Source organism: Sorex fumeus, unplaced genomic scaffold (assembly GCF_029834395.1).
Source record: "Sorex fumeus unplaced genomic scaffold, SorFum_2.1 ptg000061l, whole genome shotgun sequence".
Taxonomy (NCBI): Eukaryota; Metazoa; Chordata; class Mammalia; order Eulipotyphla; family Soricidae; genus Sorex; species Sorex fumeus.
In genome coordinates this window covers 26,640,184-26,661,807 of record NW_026606118.1, presented here as the reverse complement: position 1 = coordinate 26,661,807, position 21,624 = coordinate 26,640,184, and the positions used below count along the sequence as shown (strand labels likewise).

Below are 21,624 nucleotides of genomic sequence, written 5' to 3'. Positions count from 1 at the left end.
CATTCACACAGAGTAAAGAGTTTATCAGAGTGGTGTAGGAGCTGATCTAGAGAACCCAAAGGTACGAAGATTCATTTTAGGTAGCAATGATGTACAATCAGATGACGTCACGCAGAAACACATATTGTCGCTGTGAAGAGATGGTGAAGCAGCTAGGTAAAGGTCTGTTGTTAGGTTGGTTGCCAAGAGAGTAGAGTTGGGAGTGGTCAACAGTCTTACAAATTCCTTTCCTTGGCCTTTGTTCCTGCCGGATCTTCTCTTGGAGGGAGGATCCAGCCTTTTGTGGGTCACTTGGTACCCAGGTGAGGATCCTATCAGGGCCTTAATTCTGTGCTCACCAGGTGGGTCCTGATGGTCTTAGAACTAGATGTTTTTACCACTCCCTACTTTTTCCACTGCCATGGGGCCTTTCCCTGTCTTACTGCCTACCTCATTCATAAGAGTCTGGTAGATATTGGTGGAGAGAACTAACAACACGAGTATTGACAGAAATAAGAAAGACAGAAGTTTGACAACTACAGGGTCGATTGATGGCACATCAGGCAGAATGGGGTTTCCTTCTATTTTAACTGTCTGGAGCTTAAGGAGAAAGCAGTAGACTATTCTTTGAACGACAACAGTGCTTCCTGGGCACAAACCTATGCCTCTTTAAACAATGTTTTCAGACCTATGATGCCGACCTTTTCCTGTCAAGAAGATGAGACCTTTGAAAGGTTCCTAGTCTCTTTTCTGAATTTCTCCTTTCCGCTGGGATAGCAGGTGAAGGGTATTCTCTTTACCCCACCTCTCTCTTCATGAGACCAGATAGAAACGTGCTCAAGCTCCTGTGGTACTTGACCCAAGAGGTAAAATTCTTTGCGCAGGGACCCCAATAGAAGGTTCAAATAACCCAGCTACAGAACTGAGCTTACCTGGGGGTGGAGGAAATAGGAGGGACCTGGGACATGGTGGGTGGGAAGCCGGAACCTCTACTGGTGAATGTGGTGTTGGAACAATGTGCACAGGAAACTCTGACTAACTATGGTAAGTCACAGCACTTCAAAAAAAATGGTGAAAAAAATTAAGGAAGAAAAAATAAGATTCAAACACTGTCAGTTCTCAGTGATTGGCTGTGGCAGCCGCGGGAGAGGCCGCCCCCCTGCATCTACTTCAGCGAGGCACCGCTGCAGGCCTGGTGCCACCTCACGGACCACCTGGACGACGCCCTGAGGGCCGCGAGGAAGCAGCTGGCACCTCAGTTCCGGGAGCTGCGGGGCGAGCGTCAGTGGCAGGATCCTGGGTGAGAGGTGATGGGGTCCTGGGGCAAGCGGAGGAGGAGGAGGAGGAGGAGGAGGAGGAGGAGGAGGAGGAGGAGGAGGAGGAGGAGGAGGAGGAGGAGGAGGAGGAGGAGGAGGAGGAGGAGGAGGAGGAGGAGGAAAAGAGGGAGGGGGAGGGGGAGGGGAAAGGGGCGGGAAGGAAGGGGAGAGGGAGGGGAAAGGGGCGGGAAGGGAAGGGGAGAGGGAGGAGGAAGAGGGGAGGAAAAGGAGGGGGAGGAGAAGGGGAGGAGGGGAAGGGGAGTAGGAGGGGAGAAGGAGGAGGATGGGAGAAGGAGGGGGAGGAGGAGGAAGGGGAGAGGAGAGGGAGGAGAGGGAGGGGGAGAGAGGGAGAAGGGGGAGGAGAGCGGGGAGAGGGAGCAGGGAGAGGGGGAGAGGGGAGGAAGAGGACTAAAGAAGGAGGAGAAGGAGGGAAAGAGAAGGTGAGGAAGGGGAGGGGAGTAGGAGGGGGAAGAGGAGGAGGGGAGGAGGGAGAGGGAGGGGGAGGGGAGGAGAGGACTAAAGGAGGAGGAGGAGGAAGAGGGGGAGTAGAAGGGGAAGAGGAGGAGGAGGAGGGGGAGGAAGGGAAGAGGAGGAGGGGGAGGAGGAGGAGGGAGGGGGAGTGGAGGAGGAGGACTAAAAGAGGAGGAGGAGAAGGGGGAGGGGAGGAGGGAGGGAGAGGAGAAGGGGAGGAGTGGTGGGGCAATAGGAGGGGGAAGAGGAGGAGGAAGAGGAGGATGAGGGGGAGGAGGAGGGGAGGAGGGGGAGGAGGAGGGGAGGAGGGGGAGGAGGAGGACTAAAGGAGGAGGAGAGGGAAGAGGAGGAGGGGGAGGAGAATGAGGAGGGGAAAGAGGGAGAGGGGTGAAGGAGGAGGAGGAAAGGAGGAGAAGGAGGGAGGAGGGGGTGAGGAGGAGGGAGGAGGAGGGGGAAGAGGGGGAGGGGGAGAGAGAGGAGGAAGAGGGGGGAGAGGAGGAACTTGAGGGAACTTGAGTGCCTCACATGCTGAGGACCTGGGTTCGATCCCCAGCACCATGCATCACTGCCTGTGACCCAACCACAAACCCGTAAATTAACAACATGGCACTGGTCAGAGTTGACCTTAAGCAGCTGAGTGAAACAGTGCTTCCATCCTTTTTTTTTTTTTTCTCACCTCCTTCCAAGTGTCCTGACTGCTGCTCTGAGCTAAGTACCCAGCGTGGAGCTCGACATAGAACTCGCACCTCAGATGTGTGCGCAGAGGGTGGGGAGTTCAATCCCCTTTCGCTCCCCTCTCAGAAAAACGAAAGCAAGGTGCATGTTCCTATTTCACTGCTTTCTTAGTTATGCAGGAAGTTCTCTGCTCGTTGAAATTCTCTGAAAACGCTTGTCAGAGAGTCGGCCTCTTACTGGGGTTTGTTCCCAAATCAGTACTCTTTACTTAAATGGTTCTACCCAGTACTTGAATGTTGTCCTATTTATTTTCTTTGGGGGGCTTGAGGCCACACCTGGAGGAGCTCAGGAGTGATCCCTGGATATGTGGTGCTGGGGATCCAACGGGGGTCAATTTGGTAAGGCACATGCAAGCCCCTCACCTCCTGTATGACCACTGTGGCCTTTGGGGATTTTTTTTATGCACTAAATACAACTGTGAGGACAGAGGTGTTTTCTCTTCAGTCCCACCATACATAAATTAACCACGCAGCCCATGGCTGTGTACCCACAGGACAGTTTGTGTTTGATGCCATGAGTCTGGGCGCCATTCTGAGGAACCAGGAGACTGCGCAGGTCCTGGCAGAGGGATTGACAGAGCTTTCAAGAGAAAATCCTGTAAGTATTTCTTTGAAGAAAGCAAATGATAGCAATCAAAGTACTTAAATATTTCCTTAATGCACACGCATTTGGTTTTGTTGGTTTTACTTTACCATTTCGTCTCACAACCCCTCAGAGAAGTGACATCAGTCTGTGAAAGCAGCCCCACAGAGATTCAGGGCCCTCTATGTCATAACAGTATCCACAACTCAACAGATGGGAAAATCTTTGGGGATATCAAAAAGCTTATTATAATCTGCCTTGTTTGCTGCCTTGAGATGAACCCAGAGCCTTTCTTTAAAACACGTTAGTGGAATTAGACATCACATAAACATTTTTTAACAGGAAAAGCCGTGAATAGTCTGGCTAAAAGACCAAGAAAGCATCAAGCAAGATTTAAAAACATGATGGGTCCAGAATGCTAGATCAGAGAGGGAGAGACACAAAGACTCCAGAAGGTCAGAAAGAAGCAAATCAGTTTGGATGGGACCAGTGGAGGGAAGCGTGAAGGTGCCTTTCATAGGAAACCAGTCTCGGCTACCTCCCCAGATAAGTCGGTTCACATACCACAGAAGGCAGCGAGGCTCTACGACAGAGACAAGCAGCTCTGGGCTCTGGGGCGAGAGCACTGGGGGTCCCACTGTTCCCCTTTTCTTTCTTCTCTTTTGTTTTCTTTTTCCCTCCCTCCCTCCCTCCCTCCCTTCCTCCCTCCCTTCCTTCCCCTTCCTTCCTTCCTTCCTTCCTTCCTTCCTTCCTTCCTTCCTTCCTTCCTTCCTTCCTTCCTTCCTCCCTCCCTCCCTCCCTCCCTTCCTTCCTTTCTCTCTCTCTTTCTTTCTCTCTCTCTTTCTTTTTCTTTCTTTCCACACCTAGCAGTGCTCAGAACTTACTTCTGGGCTCTGCACTCAGGAATCATGCCTGGAGGGCTTGGAAGACCATATGGAATGCAGGGGGCCAACTAACCCCAGGTGGCTGTGCAAGGTGAACGCCCTACCTGTTGTACTGTGGCCCGCCAGAGTCATTCTGCTCTGTGGGTGGCTCTAGCATTGTCTTTGCACACCCTACTAGTCTAGTGTGTGCGCATGCGTGCGCGCTCTGTCCTCTGGCTTTCTGGGTGAGGACTGGATGCCTTCCAGGTTCCCCAGCTGTTGTGGAGAGGAGTCTGGAGGGGAGTGAGCCAGGGTGTTTCGGTAACCTCCAGCACTCTCCCAGCCCTCGGGCTGTCCAGGGAGAAAGCCCAGGTCAGCTTTGCCGATGAGACCACAGCAATGGGTGCAGGGGTGACCTAGCAGTCCTGAAAGTGGGGGAGGTACTATCTTTCCCAATGCCAAAGAATTTCTAAGGTCTGGGAGATGGCTCAAGAGCAAATAATTTGCATAGAAGAGGTTCAGTTTGATCCCAAGCACAAGAACAGCATTTGATCCCCTGAGCACTGCCTGGAGAGATCACTGAGCACTGGTCCAAGAGCAGCCCTAAACACTGTGGCCCCCAAATAAAAACAAATAAAACAGCTACTCAAAGTGTTTGGTTTTCATTGTACTTTCTGCCACCTGATTATTTTTCTTTTAGTGCATGTGTGTGGGGGGGGGATGGGGGGATTCCAAATAGTGTTCAGAAGGTATGTGGGCCTCTTCCAATGATTCTCAGCCCAGAAAGTTTGGGGTCCCACCAGGGATTACCTTGATTACCTTTGATGCTCAGAACTGTCCCCAGAGATGCTCGGGGAACAGGAGTTGAACTAGAGTCACCTGCATGCAGGTCACGCACGGTAACTCCTGTTCTACCTCTCTGGCCCTAGTTATATCAAAGCAATTTGGATGATGGTGCCCAAACCTCTAATCTGAGAGGGATCCACAGACACCTTTGAGTACTTCATAGGTGTTAAATGAGACAAGATTCCCTCCCTAAAGACTCCGGCATAGTGACAAGACTGTGACATTAAAATGAGAATCCAGAATCAAAGAGAGAGTACAGAGGTTAAAGCACTTACCCTGGTGTGGCTGACCAAGGTTCAATCCCTGCCACAGCCACACTGCATGATGCCCTGAGCACTGCTCAAAGCAACCCCTGAACACAGACCCGAGAGTAACCCCAATACTGCCAATTGCGGCCCAAAGTAATCCCACACCCTCCAAAAGAGATGAGGACCAAGATGAATTAGAATGTGCAACTTCCTGACTAATTGGATAGTATTTTGGATAGTATTGTTTTCTTTTCTGGACTTGGAAATTAATTAGTTAGAAAACTAAATGAAAAATTGAAAACGTAGAGACTCACAAATAAATCTCAGAAGAGAAAGAGAGCAACATGCCACAGTGATGCTTCCAGACCCCAGACCAGGTTATCTCATATAGGGCACCCCAGAGTGGGATGGGTGAGTCCCTCTGACTCACCCAACAGAGCCCCAGAAGCTGTAAACCTCTAGAACCCAATCACCGCCATGCTTATGGCCAATCTCTAGGTTTGGGGTGAGCCTCATTCATAAGTATGAATCTGCTGAAAAACTCAGGTATGTGGGTTTTGTGACTGAAATCTCTAGACTCTCATGGAATCAGGAATGGGTGACTTCCTCCCAACTCCCTGTGTTTCCCAGAGCTTGGCGAGAACAAACTGCCTCTGGTGCCATATAAGCTCATTAATGGCCATGATCCAGAGACTCACAAATAAATCTTGGAAGGGAAAGAGAGCAACATACTGCAGAGATGCCTCTGTACCTCAAAGTCATCATGTAGATAAAAATTTAACTCTAGCTGTATCACCCTATTTAGAATTCCTGGAGCACATGGCTGTAAATGCTTTATGCCGCTGATGTACCAAGAGTAGCACACCACATTTGATGGGGTGTAAGGTAGAAGGCTATATATATATATATATATATATATATATATATATATATCAACCTGTAACAACATGTTAGTAATCTCTTATCCAAGACTTAATGGCTCCAGGGTGAGATACAACAATCTTCAAACACTTTCATCTAAGGAAACATTTTTGGATCATTATTAGTGGATTATTTATTATAAGCAATTCAAAATAACTTATTTAGTATGTGCTTTTGGAGCAGGTTTGTGTGGTAGTGGGAAAATTCAAAATAATGGCTGTGGAACGGTGGAATGGTGTAGGGATTGGTGTTGGAATATTAAATGTAATAAATTATTGTGAACAACTTTAAAACAATTAAAAACTAGGTTAGGAGCTGGAGTGATAGCACAGTATATGGTAGGGTGTTTGCGTTGCACGTGGCCAACCCTGGCACCCCGGGTGGTCTCCCAGCCTTGCCAGGAGTGATTCCTGAGTACAGTGCCAGGGTAAGTTCTGAGCGCTGCTGAGAATGACCAAAACAAGCAAAAATCTAGGTTAAAAGCATGTTTTCTTTCTACTGAACTTTTGCTGCCTTGTGTTTCAGAAGAATGTTTTAACTAAGTGTTCCTATTTGGGTTGGGGGTGGGGGTGTGTCGGGATTTTGCAGGACCAACCTCTGGAATTTTTATCATGTTTTCTGCTGAAGAAATGTAATAAAGAGAGCAAAGGTTCTGAAGAAAATATTATTCTGACCAAATGTGACCCCAAGACAGCACTCGGTGTATTTGTGGAGGTGAGTTATTGTGCTTTGCTTTCCTGCAGAGAATTCAAATTTCAGATATAGTCATGAGAATCCTACCTGGAATGAATTGAAGATTTTATCCCTTCGTCTAAGGTCTTCAGTTCCATGGTTCAGTAAAAAAAAAAAAAAAAAGAGGTTTTGGAGTTTCACGCTGTGAGAAATATTAAAACCTCTCAGAGCAGGAGGGGCCCCATGGTGACTAGAGGAACAGTATTTAGGGCACGGGAATGAGCTGTATATTAGCATTTTGTCCTGAAATGAAATCAGTGGAGAACTGGAGAGGCAGTGCAGGGGCTGTCGCTTGCCTTGCATCCTGCCAACCCCCAGTTCCACTCTCTGGCTCCACATATGTCTCCCGAGCATCCAGGGCTCATTCTTAAGCCAAGAGCCAATAATTGCCCTAAACGCCATCACATGTGACCCCCAAGCCCCTCCCCACAGAAGGCTAATTCAGTGGAAAGAAAGAGAAAAAGAGGGGTGCAGAAAGATAACAGAAAGAGAAAGGAGAGGGAAAAAGGAAGAAGAAAAAGGACATAGCAATTTTCTTTTTTTTCCAACTAAAAATGTTTTTTTTAATAATTTTGTTTTAAATCACCAATAATTAGAGTTACAAATTTGTTCATTAATATATTTTAGGCATGTGATATTTTTGTTGTTGTTGTTATATTTATTTATTGAATCACTGTGGGAAAAGTTACAAAGCTTTCAGGTTTAAGTCTCGGTCATACAATGATCAAACACCTTTCCCTTCACCACTACATATTTTTCACCAACAAGAACCCCAATATACCCCCCTCCCACCCCTCCCAATGCCTGTGAGGCAGATGATTTCTACTTAACTCTCTCTACTTTGATTACATTCATTATTTCGACAAAAGATGCACCATTATTGTTTAGAGTTTCCACCCAACAATCAGAACTGCTGAAAAGGCATTGTGAAATAATTTGTTTTCTACAGCTGGTTATGAGAACCATATGGTGTCCCGCAGCCACTATCGCGGTCGTGTGATTTTGGATTTGTGATATTTTACTAATTAAGTCTGGAGGGATTTCTGCCAAGAGCCAGATAATTACGAGATTGGTTTCTGTGCCTCTGGAGCCATGGCCGTGCCGAAGAGCCACTCGTGGGGGGCAACTCGTGATCTCGGTAGGGCGTGAAGGACGAGCTGGTACTGCCCCCCCTTCCCATGAGGCTGCAGGTGCCCTGTCACCGCCAGCTCATACCTGGCTTTCCAATAAGCTCTGAGGTGGGGCCACCTTGCTGCTGGGGGGAGGGGGCTGAGGAGGTGGAAGGGAGAGACACGCTTTCCCTCCCGGGGAGGCATGGCACCGTAGTTTAACGCATAGTCCATTCACTTTTCTGCCGCAAGTTGTCAGGCTCTGCATTAAGTCCTTGTGCCTCTGGAGCCATGGCCGTGCCGCTCGTGGGGGGCAATTAGACATGCAATATTTCAATACCAGTCCTTTCACCAATGTCCCCAGTTTCCCTCCTTGTCCCCCAGCCTGCTTCTGTGGCAGGCACTTTGCCCCTCCATCCTTAGCCTAGTGAACCCTTTCCTAACTTATCCCTCCTATCCCTGCCCCAGTACCAAGCATCCTACCCAAGTCCAGTTCTCTTGCTTCCTTTCTATTGCCTTTGGGGCTTTGTTAATCTCTTACAAATTTTCTTTAGATCTGACATATAAGAGACACCATTCTAAAACAGCAATTTTCTAAAACATGTAAAAAAATAATAACTCAGAGGTATAACCTGACCAGGCAGAAGGAGTTTGGGTTCTTTGGAGAAATGAAACAAATAGACTGTGCCTTTACAGGAAAGAGATGTGTCTTAAGGACTTGCCTCATGCAGTTGTGGAGGCTGATGGGGCCAAAGAGCTGGTTGGGATGACTCAGCATCCTGGAGATCTGGGAGACAGTGTACAGGGCTCACCTCAGGGTTGACTAGTTCAAAACCAAAGACAAGAGAAAGCCAAATGTTCAGTCTGAGGTCTGACAAGCGAGAGGGGTTCTCTCTTACCTACCGGCGGGGAGTGCAGCCTTTTTTGTCCTATTCCGATCTTTAGCTGATTAGATGAGGTTCATCTACCTGGAGGAGTTGCAGTCTGCCTTACTCCATCTACCAGTTTACATGCTAATCTGACCCTCAAACCCACACAGGCACACCTAGAATAATGCTTGACCCGCTCTCTGGCCAGTCCATGGGCCCAGGCAAGTTGACATTTTATTTTATTTTACTTTACTTTATTTTATTTTTTTGCTTTTTGGGTCACACCCGGTGATGCACAGGGGTTACTCCTGGCTCTGTGCTCAGGAATTACCCCTGGTGGTGCTCAGGGGACCATATAGGATGCTGGGAATCGAACCCGGGTCAGCCACGTGCAAGGCAAATGCCCTACCTACTGTGCTATTGCTCCAGCCCCAGCAAGTTGACATTTTAAATGAGCCTCCACTGTCTGCGATTCAGAGGTGAAATCCCCAAGTTCTCAGCTCATTTCCTTTTCATACAGACAACTAGTCATGTGTGTGGCACTGTGCCAGTCCCTGGATTAGATGAAAAATAAGACACACTGGGGCTGGAGCAATGGCACAGCAGGGAGGGTCTTTGCCTTGCACGTGGCTGACCTGGGTTCGATTCCCAGCATCCCATAGGGTCCCGCAAGCACTGCCAGGAGTAATTTCTGAGTGCAGAGCCAGGAATAACCCTGTGCGTTGCTGGGTGTGACCCAAAAAGCAAAATAAATAAATAATAAGACACAACTTCAGCCTTTGAGGGGGGTGACACCTACACATAAACAAATGACACAACATGATGGAGGCCCTGGAGAGGACAAGACCCATAGTAGGTGTTCCATCCATACCAACTTTCCCTTTGAAGACACCTTCTGCCTTTTATGGCAGCCAGAATCTCTAAGATTCTAGGGTGGTATTTTCCCCAAATGGTGGATATCATCTCCATTTATCTTTCAGCCTTTGAAAACAAACTGAAGAATATTATCCAGATTCCAGTACTCCTTATTCTCTACTTAGTCAGCATGGAATCTCATTCCTTAGTTACAGAGTCTTCCAAAGTCCTCCAAGGTCTGCGTCACTTCTGACCTCTCGGAAACTTCATTAGATGTCTACCCACCTGAGTTCTTAAGGGTGAAGCTGTCTCCCAACTCCGCTGTACAGACCCCAGAGCATCTCTTGGGAGCCAGAACACAAAGAATGCAATAAGAACAAAATCATAGGTATTTCGCCCTCTGAAGTATAATTTTACACTTGAAAGACTGTACTATTGGGGGAAAAAAAACTCAAATCTTTGACACCTAAAAGAATGATGACTCAGAGAATTTCCTCTGAAAACCATGTTCATTTTTTCTTCTGCCAAATAAAGTCCACATGGAATGAAGTCAGCCTGACCTGTTCAGTAGCTAAATCTCCATACTGATGTAATGCTGACAATTAGGACTTAAAATGTCCTCATTCTTGGAGATCAAATCCACTTGTTTTACATCGTCAGCCTGTAGTTAAATTACAGAATTATGGAATGCCTTAAATGCCTAGGAATTTCATCGCTATTTTCCTTTTAGATATAATTGGAAAATATATGTGTTAGATTCTGATTTGGTTTCCTACTATTTAACACTTCAGAATAGGAACATAAGCCTTCACAAGAAAGGCGAAGACACCCAGGGAGAAAAGGAAATCACGGCTGGAACATAGATCCTATATTAGGAAAAATTAGAGAAGTTCATTAATGCTTGGTTGAAAATAAAGCATGCTTCAGAGCCAAATCCCCTCTACTCCTAAAGAAGGGAACTGTCCAGAACTTAGTTTCTATGCCACAGTGGAGTTCCTAGGAAGAGGAAGAGTTTTATTTTTTTTCCTTAAATTTTTGGTTTGGGGATCACCTCTGGGTACACTCAGGGCTTACTCCTGGCTTTGTGCTCAGGGTTCACTCTTGGTGGTACTTGGGCATATGCGGTACCAGGATCTAGCTAGGGCCAGTTACATGCAAGGCAAGCACCTTCACTATCTCTCCAAGATTTATGTTTAGTTTAATGGAAAGAGAAGCATGGGATTGGCCAACTGCTTAATTATTGTGTGTAGAGATCTCTGTGGCTGAGACACAGTTTTTAAGTTTCCTGTGGGCATGGAGAGTCATAGTCGGCCTCCCAATAACTGTCTGCACTTAATTCTCAGGAAAGAAATGGCAGAAAAGATCATCCTCAAGGCACAAGTCTCAGCAAAAGTGATCAAAATTTTGAGGAGCTGGTTAAACTGGTAAGTCAGTTATTACTTAAAGACTTACTATCTGTTTTGCTCCTGTCCATACACTTTGTTTTGGATAGCTTTTCTTATTCCTTGAAGCTTGCCCTTAAGTGGAAAAACAAACCACCATACTATATTGTTGAGGAGAGTTTAGTTGAGAGATTCTTTTTAAAATTGTTATTAGTGAAACACCGTGAGATACAGTTGTAGACTTACAGATTTTTGTACTTGGGTTTCAATTATACAATGATAGAGTACCCATCCATCCACCAGTACCCATTTTCCACCACCACTGATCCCAGTATCCCTCCCCCCCCCCACCTCCCCGCCATCCCACCCTTCCTCTGTGGCAGAACATTCCCTTTTGTTCTAGTTGAGAGATTTTTTAATTTTGAGAGTGGTGCTCAGGGCTTACTCCTGGCTCTGTGCTCAGGAATCACCCTGGCAGTGTTCTGGGAGCCATATCTGTTCCCAGGGATTGCACCAGGATCGGCCATGTACAAGGCAAGCACCTTAATCCCTGTACTGTCTTTTCAACCTGAGATTTGTATGTATTTATCTATTTGGAGATTTTGATTTTTGAATGAGGTCCTGGACTAAAGTGAAGCCGAACCAAGAGACTGGAGGAATTATGTCCTGGAGAGGTAAAAGCTGCTCTTTGCTGCTTGGGCATTTCCCCAGAACGTTTCTGAAGAAATGGCACAGGATTTCACCATTTCCCATGAATCTTTTCGTCCATAGTCTGATTTTAATCAGTGACTGTGAGGGCTGTGCATGGAGCGATGACGATGAAAGCATCTTATCCAAACACTTGGTTTTATTACCTTGTGGGTTTTAAGACAACAATGAAAGATTTGACAGCGTTATGTCAAAATTTTTAGTATTTATATATAATATATATAAAACATTATATGGGTTGTGAGGTAGCCATCAACTTAGCATCTGAGATGCAGATATATTTTTTAAATTATTTTTTTTATTATTTTTACATTTTCCTGTGCCAGGACTTCACATAGATCTACTGTTGTACACAGATTATTCACATAAATCTACATTGTTGGCCACAGATTATTTTAATTTTAATGCTAAGTGTAAATAGATTTTGTGTATAGACCATATTTGAAAGATAACATTTCAGGTCTTAGTGGCAAGCATCCGCCTTTCATGCTTGTGTCCAGGTTTTGATTCCCGGGCACCAAGAAAACAAACCCACAAAAATCTCAACGAGCATCCATCCACATTCCTGACTTGGTGAGGCCATGTGCTGGTGGCAGTGGGCTTTCCCTGGCAGACCCTGAGGTTCCAAGGGCTCTTCTGCAGGAGAGGAAGCTTCAGAGGGACTCAGCAGTCAAGCGAACGAGAGTGGCCCAAGAACTCCTGGAGAGCGAGAGGAAGTACGTGCAGACGCTGGAGGTGGTGAGAGCTGTGTATGTGGCGCCCCTGCGAGCAGCACTGTCGTCCAACAGAGCCATCCTGAGCGCTGCCAACATCCAGATCATCTTCTCTGACATCCTGCGGATCTTAAGTCTCAACAGGTGCGCCGGCCAAGGATGAGGTGGAAGTGGTCCAGCTTTCGGAGGAGGAAGCCGCTGGTGCCTCTCTGTCCAGAGGCTGTTCAGAGACTCAGTCACTGCTGTCCACGCTGTATACCCTGGTCACATCATGCCGAGAGTGTTCTTACCCCTGATGATTCTCAGTTCAAAATCCAGGCCCTACCTTAAGACAGGCGGTCAGGGGATTCTGTGTCCTCGGGCTCATGCAGAGGAACAAAGAGAAGGAACCATATGTGAAAACTTAAAACAAAAACCAAAAAACTTGTGGCCTCCCAAACACTGGCCCAAGGAATCACTTCTGCTGTTACTTGTCCAGTCGGGCTGAATGGTCCAATGCGGTGATGGACTGACTGTGCTCACACCCTGTGATTCGGGGGAACCAGGGCTGTACCGCAGGGCGGGATTGGGCTGCTATGCATGCATCTGGGTTCAAACTCAGGTTTTTACACGTGCAAGACCGTGTCCCTGGATTTCTTTGGTGTGTTTTATTTTGTTGTTGCTTGTTAGCTTGGGGTTCTGTGCTGAGGTGTCTGTCACTCGTATCTAAGGAATGTGCTCGTTCTTTGAGTATCTCCCTGGCCCTGTGGCATCATCTGTCTTCTTTGTAAAATTCCATTTGAGGCACCTTCATGGTACATTCATAATAGGATTTGTGCAAACAATGCTCCAACTCCACACCCTCCACTACTGTCTCAGCATCTTCTCCCCTCCACCCCCTGGCCTTGGGGAAGCTCAGTTTTGCAGACTAGTTTCTCATGTTCTCTTAGCTGAGCAGGGGGAAAGGAACTGAGGGACTTAATAGGATCTTTAGGCAACGGCTTAGGGTTTGCTAAGTTTTTCCCCACTTGTGGCCCCTCCTTTTTTTTTTTTTTGATTTTTTGGGTCACACTGGCAATGCTCAGGAGTAACTCCTGGCTCTGCACTCAGGAATTACTCCTGGTGGTGCTTGGGGGACCATATGGGATACCCGTGATCGAACCCAGGTCAGCCTTGCAGCCCATTTTGCCCAAGAAATTTTTATGCAACTCTGGGTATATAAAATAAGAATACAAACCAAACATTTGCTATAATAAACCCAATATTTATTTTAAAGCAAAGTTTTCTTTACCCCCCACCCACTATTCCCTACCCCCCTTCAGTTACATGACCCTATAGCAGGTTGTGATACACAGTTTAAGAAGTTAGGGTTTATGGGGCTGGAGCAATAGTACAGTGGGTAGGGCATTTGCCTTGCACGTGGCCAACTCGGGTTCGATCCCCAGCATCCCATATGGTCCCCCAAGCACTGCCAGGAGTAATTCCTGTGTGCAGAGCTAGGAGTAACCTCTGAGCATTGCTGGGTGTGACCCAAAAAGCAAAAAAGAAGTTAGGGCTTAGGGCCAGAGAGATAGTACATGAGGTAGTGGTCTTGCCTTACATGTGGCCAACCTGGATTTGATCCCCGGCACTCCATATGCTTCCCTGAGCACTCCCAGGAGTAATTCCTAAGTGCAGAGCCAGGGGTAACACCTCAGAATTGCTGGGTGTGGCCCCAGATCAAAACAAAACAAAAAGTTCAGGTTTAAAGAACCCCAGGTGAAGGATCAACAGAATAAGTCTGTTCTAAGTATGTGACAGCTGACAGAGAAAAGTGACACTTTGCACTGGTGACACAGTAGAACAAACAGAGCTTGTGCTTCCTGCCACTTGGAGCAAGTCCCTAACCCTCCTCCCTAATCCTCTAACTCCTACAAAGTGAAGGGTGGAACTAGGCCTCTTTCTGTTTCCCTGGCCTTGCGGTGGGGAATTGACTCTGGAGGAAATGACCCCGTGAGCATTAGTGTACTCAGCTGTGGGTGTGAACAGAGGCCTCTCCCCTGATGACTGTGAGAACTGTGAGAAGCTTTTCTTTTCTTTTTTTTTCTTGCTTTTTGGGTCACACCCAGCGATGCACAGGAGTTACTCCTGGTTCATGCACTCAGGAATTACTCCTGGCGGTGCTTGAAGCTTTTGCTCGCTTAGCTGACTGTGTGGGAAAGCCTAGGCACTGCCGAACAGAGGCCACCTGGGGCCTCCAAGCGAGTGGGAATGTACCATATCAGCCTGCTGTCTCATTTCCGGCTTCTTTCCTGTCACATCTGCTAGCCCCTGTGGTCATGACACACAATTGACAAAGACCCTGAGGTAAAGGACTAGGCTGGCCTTTAGGATGAGCACTAATGACAATGCATCTATTTGCTTATTTATCTTTTATTTTCTTGGTTCTTTGGCCACACCCAACAGTGCTCAGGGCTTACTCCTGGTTCTTTGCTCAGGAGACTATATGTCTGGCTGGATTGAACCCAAGTCAGCCACATAAAAGACAAGTGCTCTTCCCTGTTGTAATATTATTCCTACCACACTTCTATTTTTCAAGTTTGTCAGTTCTCTTGGCTAGTAATTCAGTCATGTTTTTCTCTTACTGCAGGCAGTTCTTAGATAACCTCAGAGACAGACTACAGAACTGGGGCCCAGCTCACTGCCTGGGAGAAATTATCCTGAAGTTTGGGAGGCAGCTGAACATATATACCAATTTCTTCAACAATTACCCTGTTGTTCTGAAAACGATTGAGAAGGTAAGTGATCGACTAACCACCTAGGCATATTTTAGTCCTGCTTTCCGCCTGCTCAGCTAAGAGAACATGAGAAACTAGTTTGCAAAACCAAGCTTCCCCAGGGCCTGGGGGTAGAGGGGAGATTATGCTTGAGAGACAAGTCTCACAATTTGTTGTGAGACGTTACTGGTGCCCGCTCGAGCAAATTGATGAACAACGGGAGGACAGTGCTATACAGAGCTTGAGAGAAGTTTTGATGTGTAGTCCAGAGGGCTAGAATGAATAGGAGAGACCCCTTCCCTTCCCTTCCCTTCCCTCCCCTCCCCGCCCCTCCCCTCGCCTCCCCTCCCCTCCCCTCCCCTTCCCTTCTCTGCTCTTTGCAGATGGGAACCCTAGTTTTGTAAAATTTCTGTCACAAGCACAGTGCTTGACAGAGAGCAGGACCTAAGAGCCCGTTGTTGACTGAACTAGTTCTCATACAAAGGGGCCAGACTTTCATCTGCTTCGTCCCCCTTGGCTCAGCTACAGGAAACAGCTCAGTTAGGAAGATAAAGTGTGAACAAGGAATCCTCTCTGCCAACCTCGTCCTGGGTGACCTCGACAAGTCTGGCTCGCTGAGGGAGGAGAGGAGCTGGTCATCGCTGTTTCTTAGAACAAGGACGCCCAACCTGAGGAGTATGAAGGACTCTTTGCACTCCTCGAGGAATCCCTTAGGCCGTTTTCCCTGTGTGACTTGAGCCACAGCAGGAATGTTAAGCTTCCATTTGCACTGAGTGCTCATGTTGGGCTTTCTCTGAGGGTTTCCCAGCCCCCTTTTTATTTTCAGTGTGTATTGAGAGTAGAGCGGCAACATGGGGCATGCCCTGAACCGGTCGTCTCTGTCCTCAGTGTTGTCAACCTGTCTCCACAGAGATGGACCCTGCCCAAATAAAGCAACTTCCACACAATCGGGTTCTGCAGCAGTGCCCACTGCCTCAGTGGGGCAGGATGAGGTACTGCTCTGGGAGTCTGAGGGAGATCAGGAATCATCTAGAAACCACCAAGCCCCAGGGTTTCCCTCCAAGGTTTCAGAGAACTGACCTTAAGTATAAAAATTAGAGTTAAGTGCTCGCTTTGGCAGCACATATACTAAAATTGGAATGATAGAGAAGATTAGCATGGCTCTTGCGCAAGGATGACACGCAAATTCGTGAAGCATTCCATATTTTTAAATATAGATATAAAAAACAAACAAACAAAAAATTAGAGTTAAAGCCTCACATACAACCAGAAACAAATTAGTACCCAAGTGTGCCTAGTTATCTCTAGAGGTGTCTAGTCACGATATCTAGTCATGATATCTCTTTCAAAACATGGGGTATGCTTCGAGTACATTTTTCATTGACAGTGTAAATATTATCGACATCAATAAATTCTTGATTTTTAGAAGTTAGAATTATTGGCATCTTTCAGGGCATGTTCCTGCTGAGAAAAAAAATGAGGTATATTCATGGGTAATCTATTGGTGGTGAACAACTGCATGCTATTTTGTTTTATTGTGTTACACCTGGTGGTGGTCAGGGGCTTGTCCCAGCTCCATGCTCCGGATTGCTCCCAGCAGAGACCATGCAGTGAGGGGTGGCTGTAAGCACTCAGCCCTTGGAGCTGTCTCTCAGCAGTATGACAACATTTAAAAACAGATATTCAGTAGGGGTGGGGAAAATGAGGAAAGGGGCCATTTGCATGGTCGTAGATGAAACCAGACTTTTGGTGGTGATATTGTAGTGTAAACAGATATTGAGGGATAAGACTGTACACCTGAAATGTAAACAGGGATATAAACCAATGTTTTCTCCATTTAAAAAAAAAGGTATTAAGAACAGCTGAGCACCTCTATGTTATTGTTATGCAAAACATGATTAGTAACAGTATAACGGGTGAATAGTACTGCACTGTAGTGCTGTCCTCCCATTGTTCATCGATTTGCTCCAGCGGGCACCAGTAACGTCTCCATTGTGAGACTTGTTGTTACTATTTTTGGCATATCGAATATGCCATGGGGAGCTTGCCAGGTTCTGCCATGGAGGCGAGATACTCTCTGTAGCTTGCCGGACTCTCCAAGAGGGATGGAGGAATCAAACCCAGGTCGGTCTCATGCAAGGCAAATGCCCTTACACGCTGTGCTATAGCTCCAGCCTATAACAGGTGAGTACCATTAATAATTTTTTTGCTCTAAGGAAATAGTATTTACTGTCTTTGCTGATAAAACTCTTGTCTAGATGGATTAAATTGCAGGGGATTGTCTATGGTCTAACTAATACACTCTGCTTGAGCTGTTAGCCAGTGCCAGTGGCACTAACAATACTTTGATGAGATGTGGTGCTGCCCTTTTGCTTTGGGCGTATTGGAGACTGTCAGACACTATCTCGAGCAGGGTTTGTACAATAGAAGGCTCATCTTTCAGTGCAGAGAAATGACGCCCGCATTCCGTGCTTTCCTGAAGAGGCATGATAAGACCATTATTACTAAAATGCTAAGGTAGGTTCTGAAAAGTGCTTCCATTGGGCCACCCCCTGGGGTCAGGGAACTCTTGGCCTTTCTGAAAGAAAATCGGGTTCTTTCTCTGTGCATCAAACAGCCTGCCGGAGCTGCTTTTGTTCCCATCCCGGAGATTTGAAGAATATATTCATCTTCTCTACGCTCTGTGGCTTCATACTCCAGCAGAACACGCTGACCGCGGGGACTTGACCGCTGCAATTGACCAAATGAAAAACTATAAAGGTCATATTGATCAGGTGGGTCTCTGGGTCCTTTGAGGAAGCCAGGCTGTCTCTGTGGTTTGGACACCCTCGAGTTCCTTCATCTTTTGAGGCTATTCTTGACTTCAAACCAAGGATGGCTTTTAGTGTGATATCATTGTTGTCCGTGATTTTGTGCACAGAGGGCATTTGTTCCAAGACAATGGGAAAAGAATGTTTTCAGAGATCTGTACAATAATTTACTGCTGGGGTGTTTGAAGAACAGAGTATTTTTCCTCACTCTTTGAGGAAAATATATCAAATTTTTATTTCTGAAAGAAATCTACAGCAGCCTAATCAGCTTTCCCACTGTAGTAATCACAACTGCCATTACTCTGAAAGAATTTAGCACCTCTGTCCAACAGCGCCTCCACTGCCAGGGCCTCCTGCCTGTGAGTCTGGGCCCAAATATAAAAGAGCACATTATGCCCACATGATGCGATGCTGCTTGACCAGAGACTTGTCACTTGCTTCTGGGTTTCAAAGCACCAGGGACAGAAACCTGACTGTGTATCGTTAGTAAAAACATTGAGCACTGCATCCCTTGCCATAGAAGCTTTAAAGAGCTTTCATTTTATCTGTAAAACATCCACAATTTCCACTGACCTCAAGTGACTCTTTTTTTTTCTAGATGAAACTAATTGCCAGTATGAAGGATCAGCTGTCAGATATACGGAGGAGCATCTCGGGGTGCCCGGTACGTATTCTGATGTGCTTACTGCATCTCCTGCTCCTGAACGGGACCTCAAATCATTGCCAAGAGCAAACATGTAGACGTGGGTTCAGTGAATACTGGATGCAGGTTGTCTGTCAGATGTTGAATGACAATGCCTGTGGAGGCATGCGGGTTTGTTCCTGCCCCATAAACTTCACAGTTTTAGCTGCTTGCTTGCTGCTGTGTGATCAGGATCGCCTTTATGGAAGGGCAGTGTCCTCTTGGTTCCTAGCTCCCAGTACTTCTTTCTTTTTTTTTTCTTTAATTTTTTTGTTCTGTAAAGTACTTCACAATATTTGATTACATTTAATATTCAATCCCGCCACCATTACACCTTCCCACCACCATATTTCTGATGTTTCCATCCCGAACCCCAATCCCTGCCCCAAAGCAGAACTGAAGTAATATAATATTTCCCAGGGGCTGGAGTGATAGCACAGCAGGTCAGGTGTTTGCCTTGCAGGCGGCCTGGCCTGGGTTGATTCCCAGCATCCCCTATGGTCCCCCAAGCACAGCCAGGAGTAATTCCTGAGTGCATGAACCAGGAGCAAACCCTGTGCATCGCTTGGTGTAACCCAAAAAGCAAAAAAAAAAAAAGCTATAAAAAATACAATATTTCCCTCTGAGGTAAGTTGCCTCCTACTTTGAATCCCATCAAAATGTGGCACAGTACTCTTGGACTATGGGTAGGGTGTGTCCTGTGAAGTGTCATGCGGCCTTAAATGCGGCTGTACGGTCCAGGGAAAGGTTCACTCATGGGTGAGGTTTGGCCCAAGCGTGTGGAGAGCATGGTGGTAGTTGGCTACTGGGGCTGGGTCCCTTGGGGTGGGGGGGGCGGGAAGGCACAGGAACTCTCACCCACTCCCCTCTGGGGCACCCTGAGTGAAACAGCCTGGTGTGGAGTCTGGTGGCATGGTTATGGCGAGCATCATGTTGTTCCCTTCTGGGAGAGAAGGGCATGTGATCTGGATGGTGGCCGAAGATGAGATTATCTGGTGTCAGCCAGGGGTGGCTTATGGGCATGACTGCTGAGTCACTGGAGACAGGGTGTGTGGGGGGTATGTGGGCAGAGGATCTCCTTCCTGGTCCTGTTGAACCCAGAGTTCTCAGTCACAAAGTCCTGCATACTTGGGTTTTATGGAGGTTCACTCATGGGTGAAGCTTGGCCCAAGCATATGGAGAGCGGCCATGAACAGGGCGGTGGTTACTCCCAGTACTTCTTGTTGCAGCATTCTGTACGCTGAGAATATTGGGAACAAGTTTAGAAGCCCTCTCTTCACTGTTTCCCAGACACTAGCCATGGTCCCGTCCTACCTTGTTTCTTGCTGTCAGCCTGTCCCTCAGTTCAAACTCTCAGACCTCCTCACTGCTCTCCTCACATACCCACTACCCTTTGTCTATGCGCTTCTTCCTTGCTGGTGGCTGTCCTTTCCTATTTTACTGAATAAACTACTCTTTTGGCTTCTATTCATTTTTTATATTTATTTTTATTTTATTTGGGACTGGAGTGGGTCGGGCATTTGCCTTGCACTTGGCCAACCCAGGTTTGATTCCTCCACTTTGAGAGCCCAGCAAGCTACCAAGAGTATCCCGCCCGCACAGCAGAGCCTGGCAAGCTCCACATGACGTATTCGATATGCCAAACCCAGTAACAACAAGTCTCACAATGGAGACGTTAATGGTGCTTGCTTGAGCATATTGATGAACAATGGGAGGACAGTGCTAGACAGTACAGTGCTATTTCTTTTTATTTAAAAACACTGTAATGTACATAGCTGTTTGTTATACAGTCATTTCAGGTGTTTAGTGTTCCAACACCACCAGTGTGACCTTCCTTCCACCCATGTCCCCATTTTCCCTCCCATCCCCAACCTGCCTCCTTAGGCACGCAACAAGTTGACATTTATATTACCTATTCAAATAATTTTTTTTTGCTTTTTGGGTCACATCCAGCGATTCACAGGGGTTACACCTGGCTCTGCACTCAGGAGTTACTCCTGGCAGTGCTCAGGGGACCATATGGGATGCTGGGAATTGAACCCGGGTCGGCCGTGTGCAAGGCAAATGCCCTACCCACTGTGCTATTGCTCCAGCCCCTCAAATAAAATTTTAAGATATTTTGCCTTTTAAAAATTCTATTCAAGGGGCCAGAAACGTAACTAGGTAGTAGAACCAATATGTGTGAAGCTCTGAGTTCAGCCCCCACCACTCCTTCAAATAAAATAAACATTTCAGTTCAATCTTCACCTTTTTTTTTCCAAATTTCTCTAAAATGTCCAACTATGGGCAGCTCCTCTCGGGGTCCCTCAGCACCCTGAGTGTCCCTGTCACCTGGAAAGTCTTGATTTTCAGTTATGGATGGGGGAATTCGTGTCTTCCGGAGTTTGATGCATGGGATTAACGAATTCATAGACTGGAGATGTTAGCTGGGGAAAGGGTCAGCTGGGGAAAGTGAGCTGGAGTTGTTTTGTCGTAAGTTAGAGCTGCACATTTTGGTAGGATAAAAGAAAGGGAGGTCTAAGTTTTCTGAGAATGTAGCATTGTTTCTCATTTTATGTTCGGTTCCACAGACTCTATCTGAAGAAAACAGATATCTGATTAGGGTCCAAGATGTAGCCCAGCTTCACTGCTATCGTGATGAAGGATGCTTCTCTGTGAGGTAAACATCGCCGCCCCCCTCCCCCCCAACACACACACCCACCATTCCAGGTGGAACTGTGTCCTGCTCCTCAGGCTTCACTTCCATACAAAGCTGCAACTCAGATCTGGGGCTTCAGCTTCAGACAAGGCACACACTGCTTTTCACCTGACTTGCGTTCATGATGGCAGCGCTGGGTAAGATGGTGCATCGAATGGGAGGAAATGCTTGTTTCTGCCGAAATCACAGCAATCCAGAGCAGGAATTCTGAAGACTGCTTCCTGGCCTTGGTAGAGGAGATACAGGTGTCCTGGGATATTTCCCCATTCATTTGCTCAACTATCAGTAAGAGAAGAGCAATTTTTACTTATAGTTACTAAGGTTAGCATTTTGGGGGAGAGTGGGATGTGGGTCCCACTTTTTGGTGATA

The 21,624-nt window shown here is 46.8% G+C and overlaps 1 protein-coding gene and 1 non-coding gene across 2 annotated transcripts in view; both read left to right on the top strand.

The window, feature by feature from the left end:
* ECT2L (epithelial cell transforming 2 like) overlaps window positions 1–21,624 on the top strand; it is an 89,880-nt gene that overhangs the window by 49,785 nt on the left and 18,471 nt on the right. Inside the window, 10 exon segments of the mRNA XM_056126288.1 lie at window positions 1,096–1,253; window positions 1,255–1,279; window positions 2,995–3,098; window positions 10,870–10,950; window positions 12,259–12,473; window positions 14,938–15,085; window positions 17,508–17,581; window positions 17,682–17,838; window positions 18,473–18,538; window positions 21,127–21,215. Of these exon segments, the coding sequence (XP_055982263.1) occupies window positions 1,096–1,253; window positions 1,255–1,279; window positions 2,995–3,098; window positions 10,870–10,950; window positions 12,259–12,473; window positions 14,938–15,085; window positions 17,508–17,581; window positions 17,682–17,838; window positions 18,473–18,538; window positions 21,127–21,215 (1,117 nt within the window).
* On the top strand, window positions 16,169–16,273 carry LOC130034916 (U6 spliceosomal RNA). Its single transcript, XR_008794211.1, has one exon. It is a non-coding gene; the product is annotated as a U6 spliceosomal RNA (small nuclear RNA).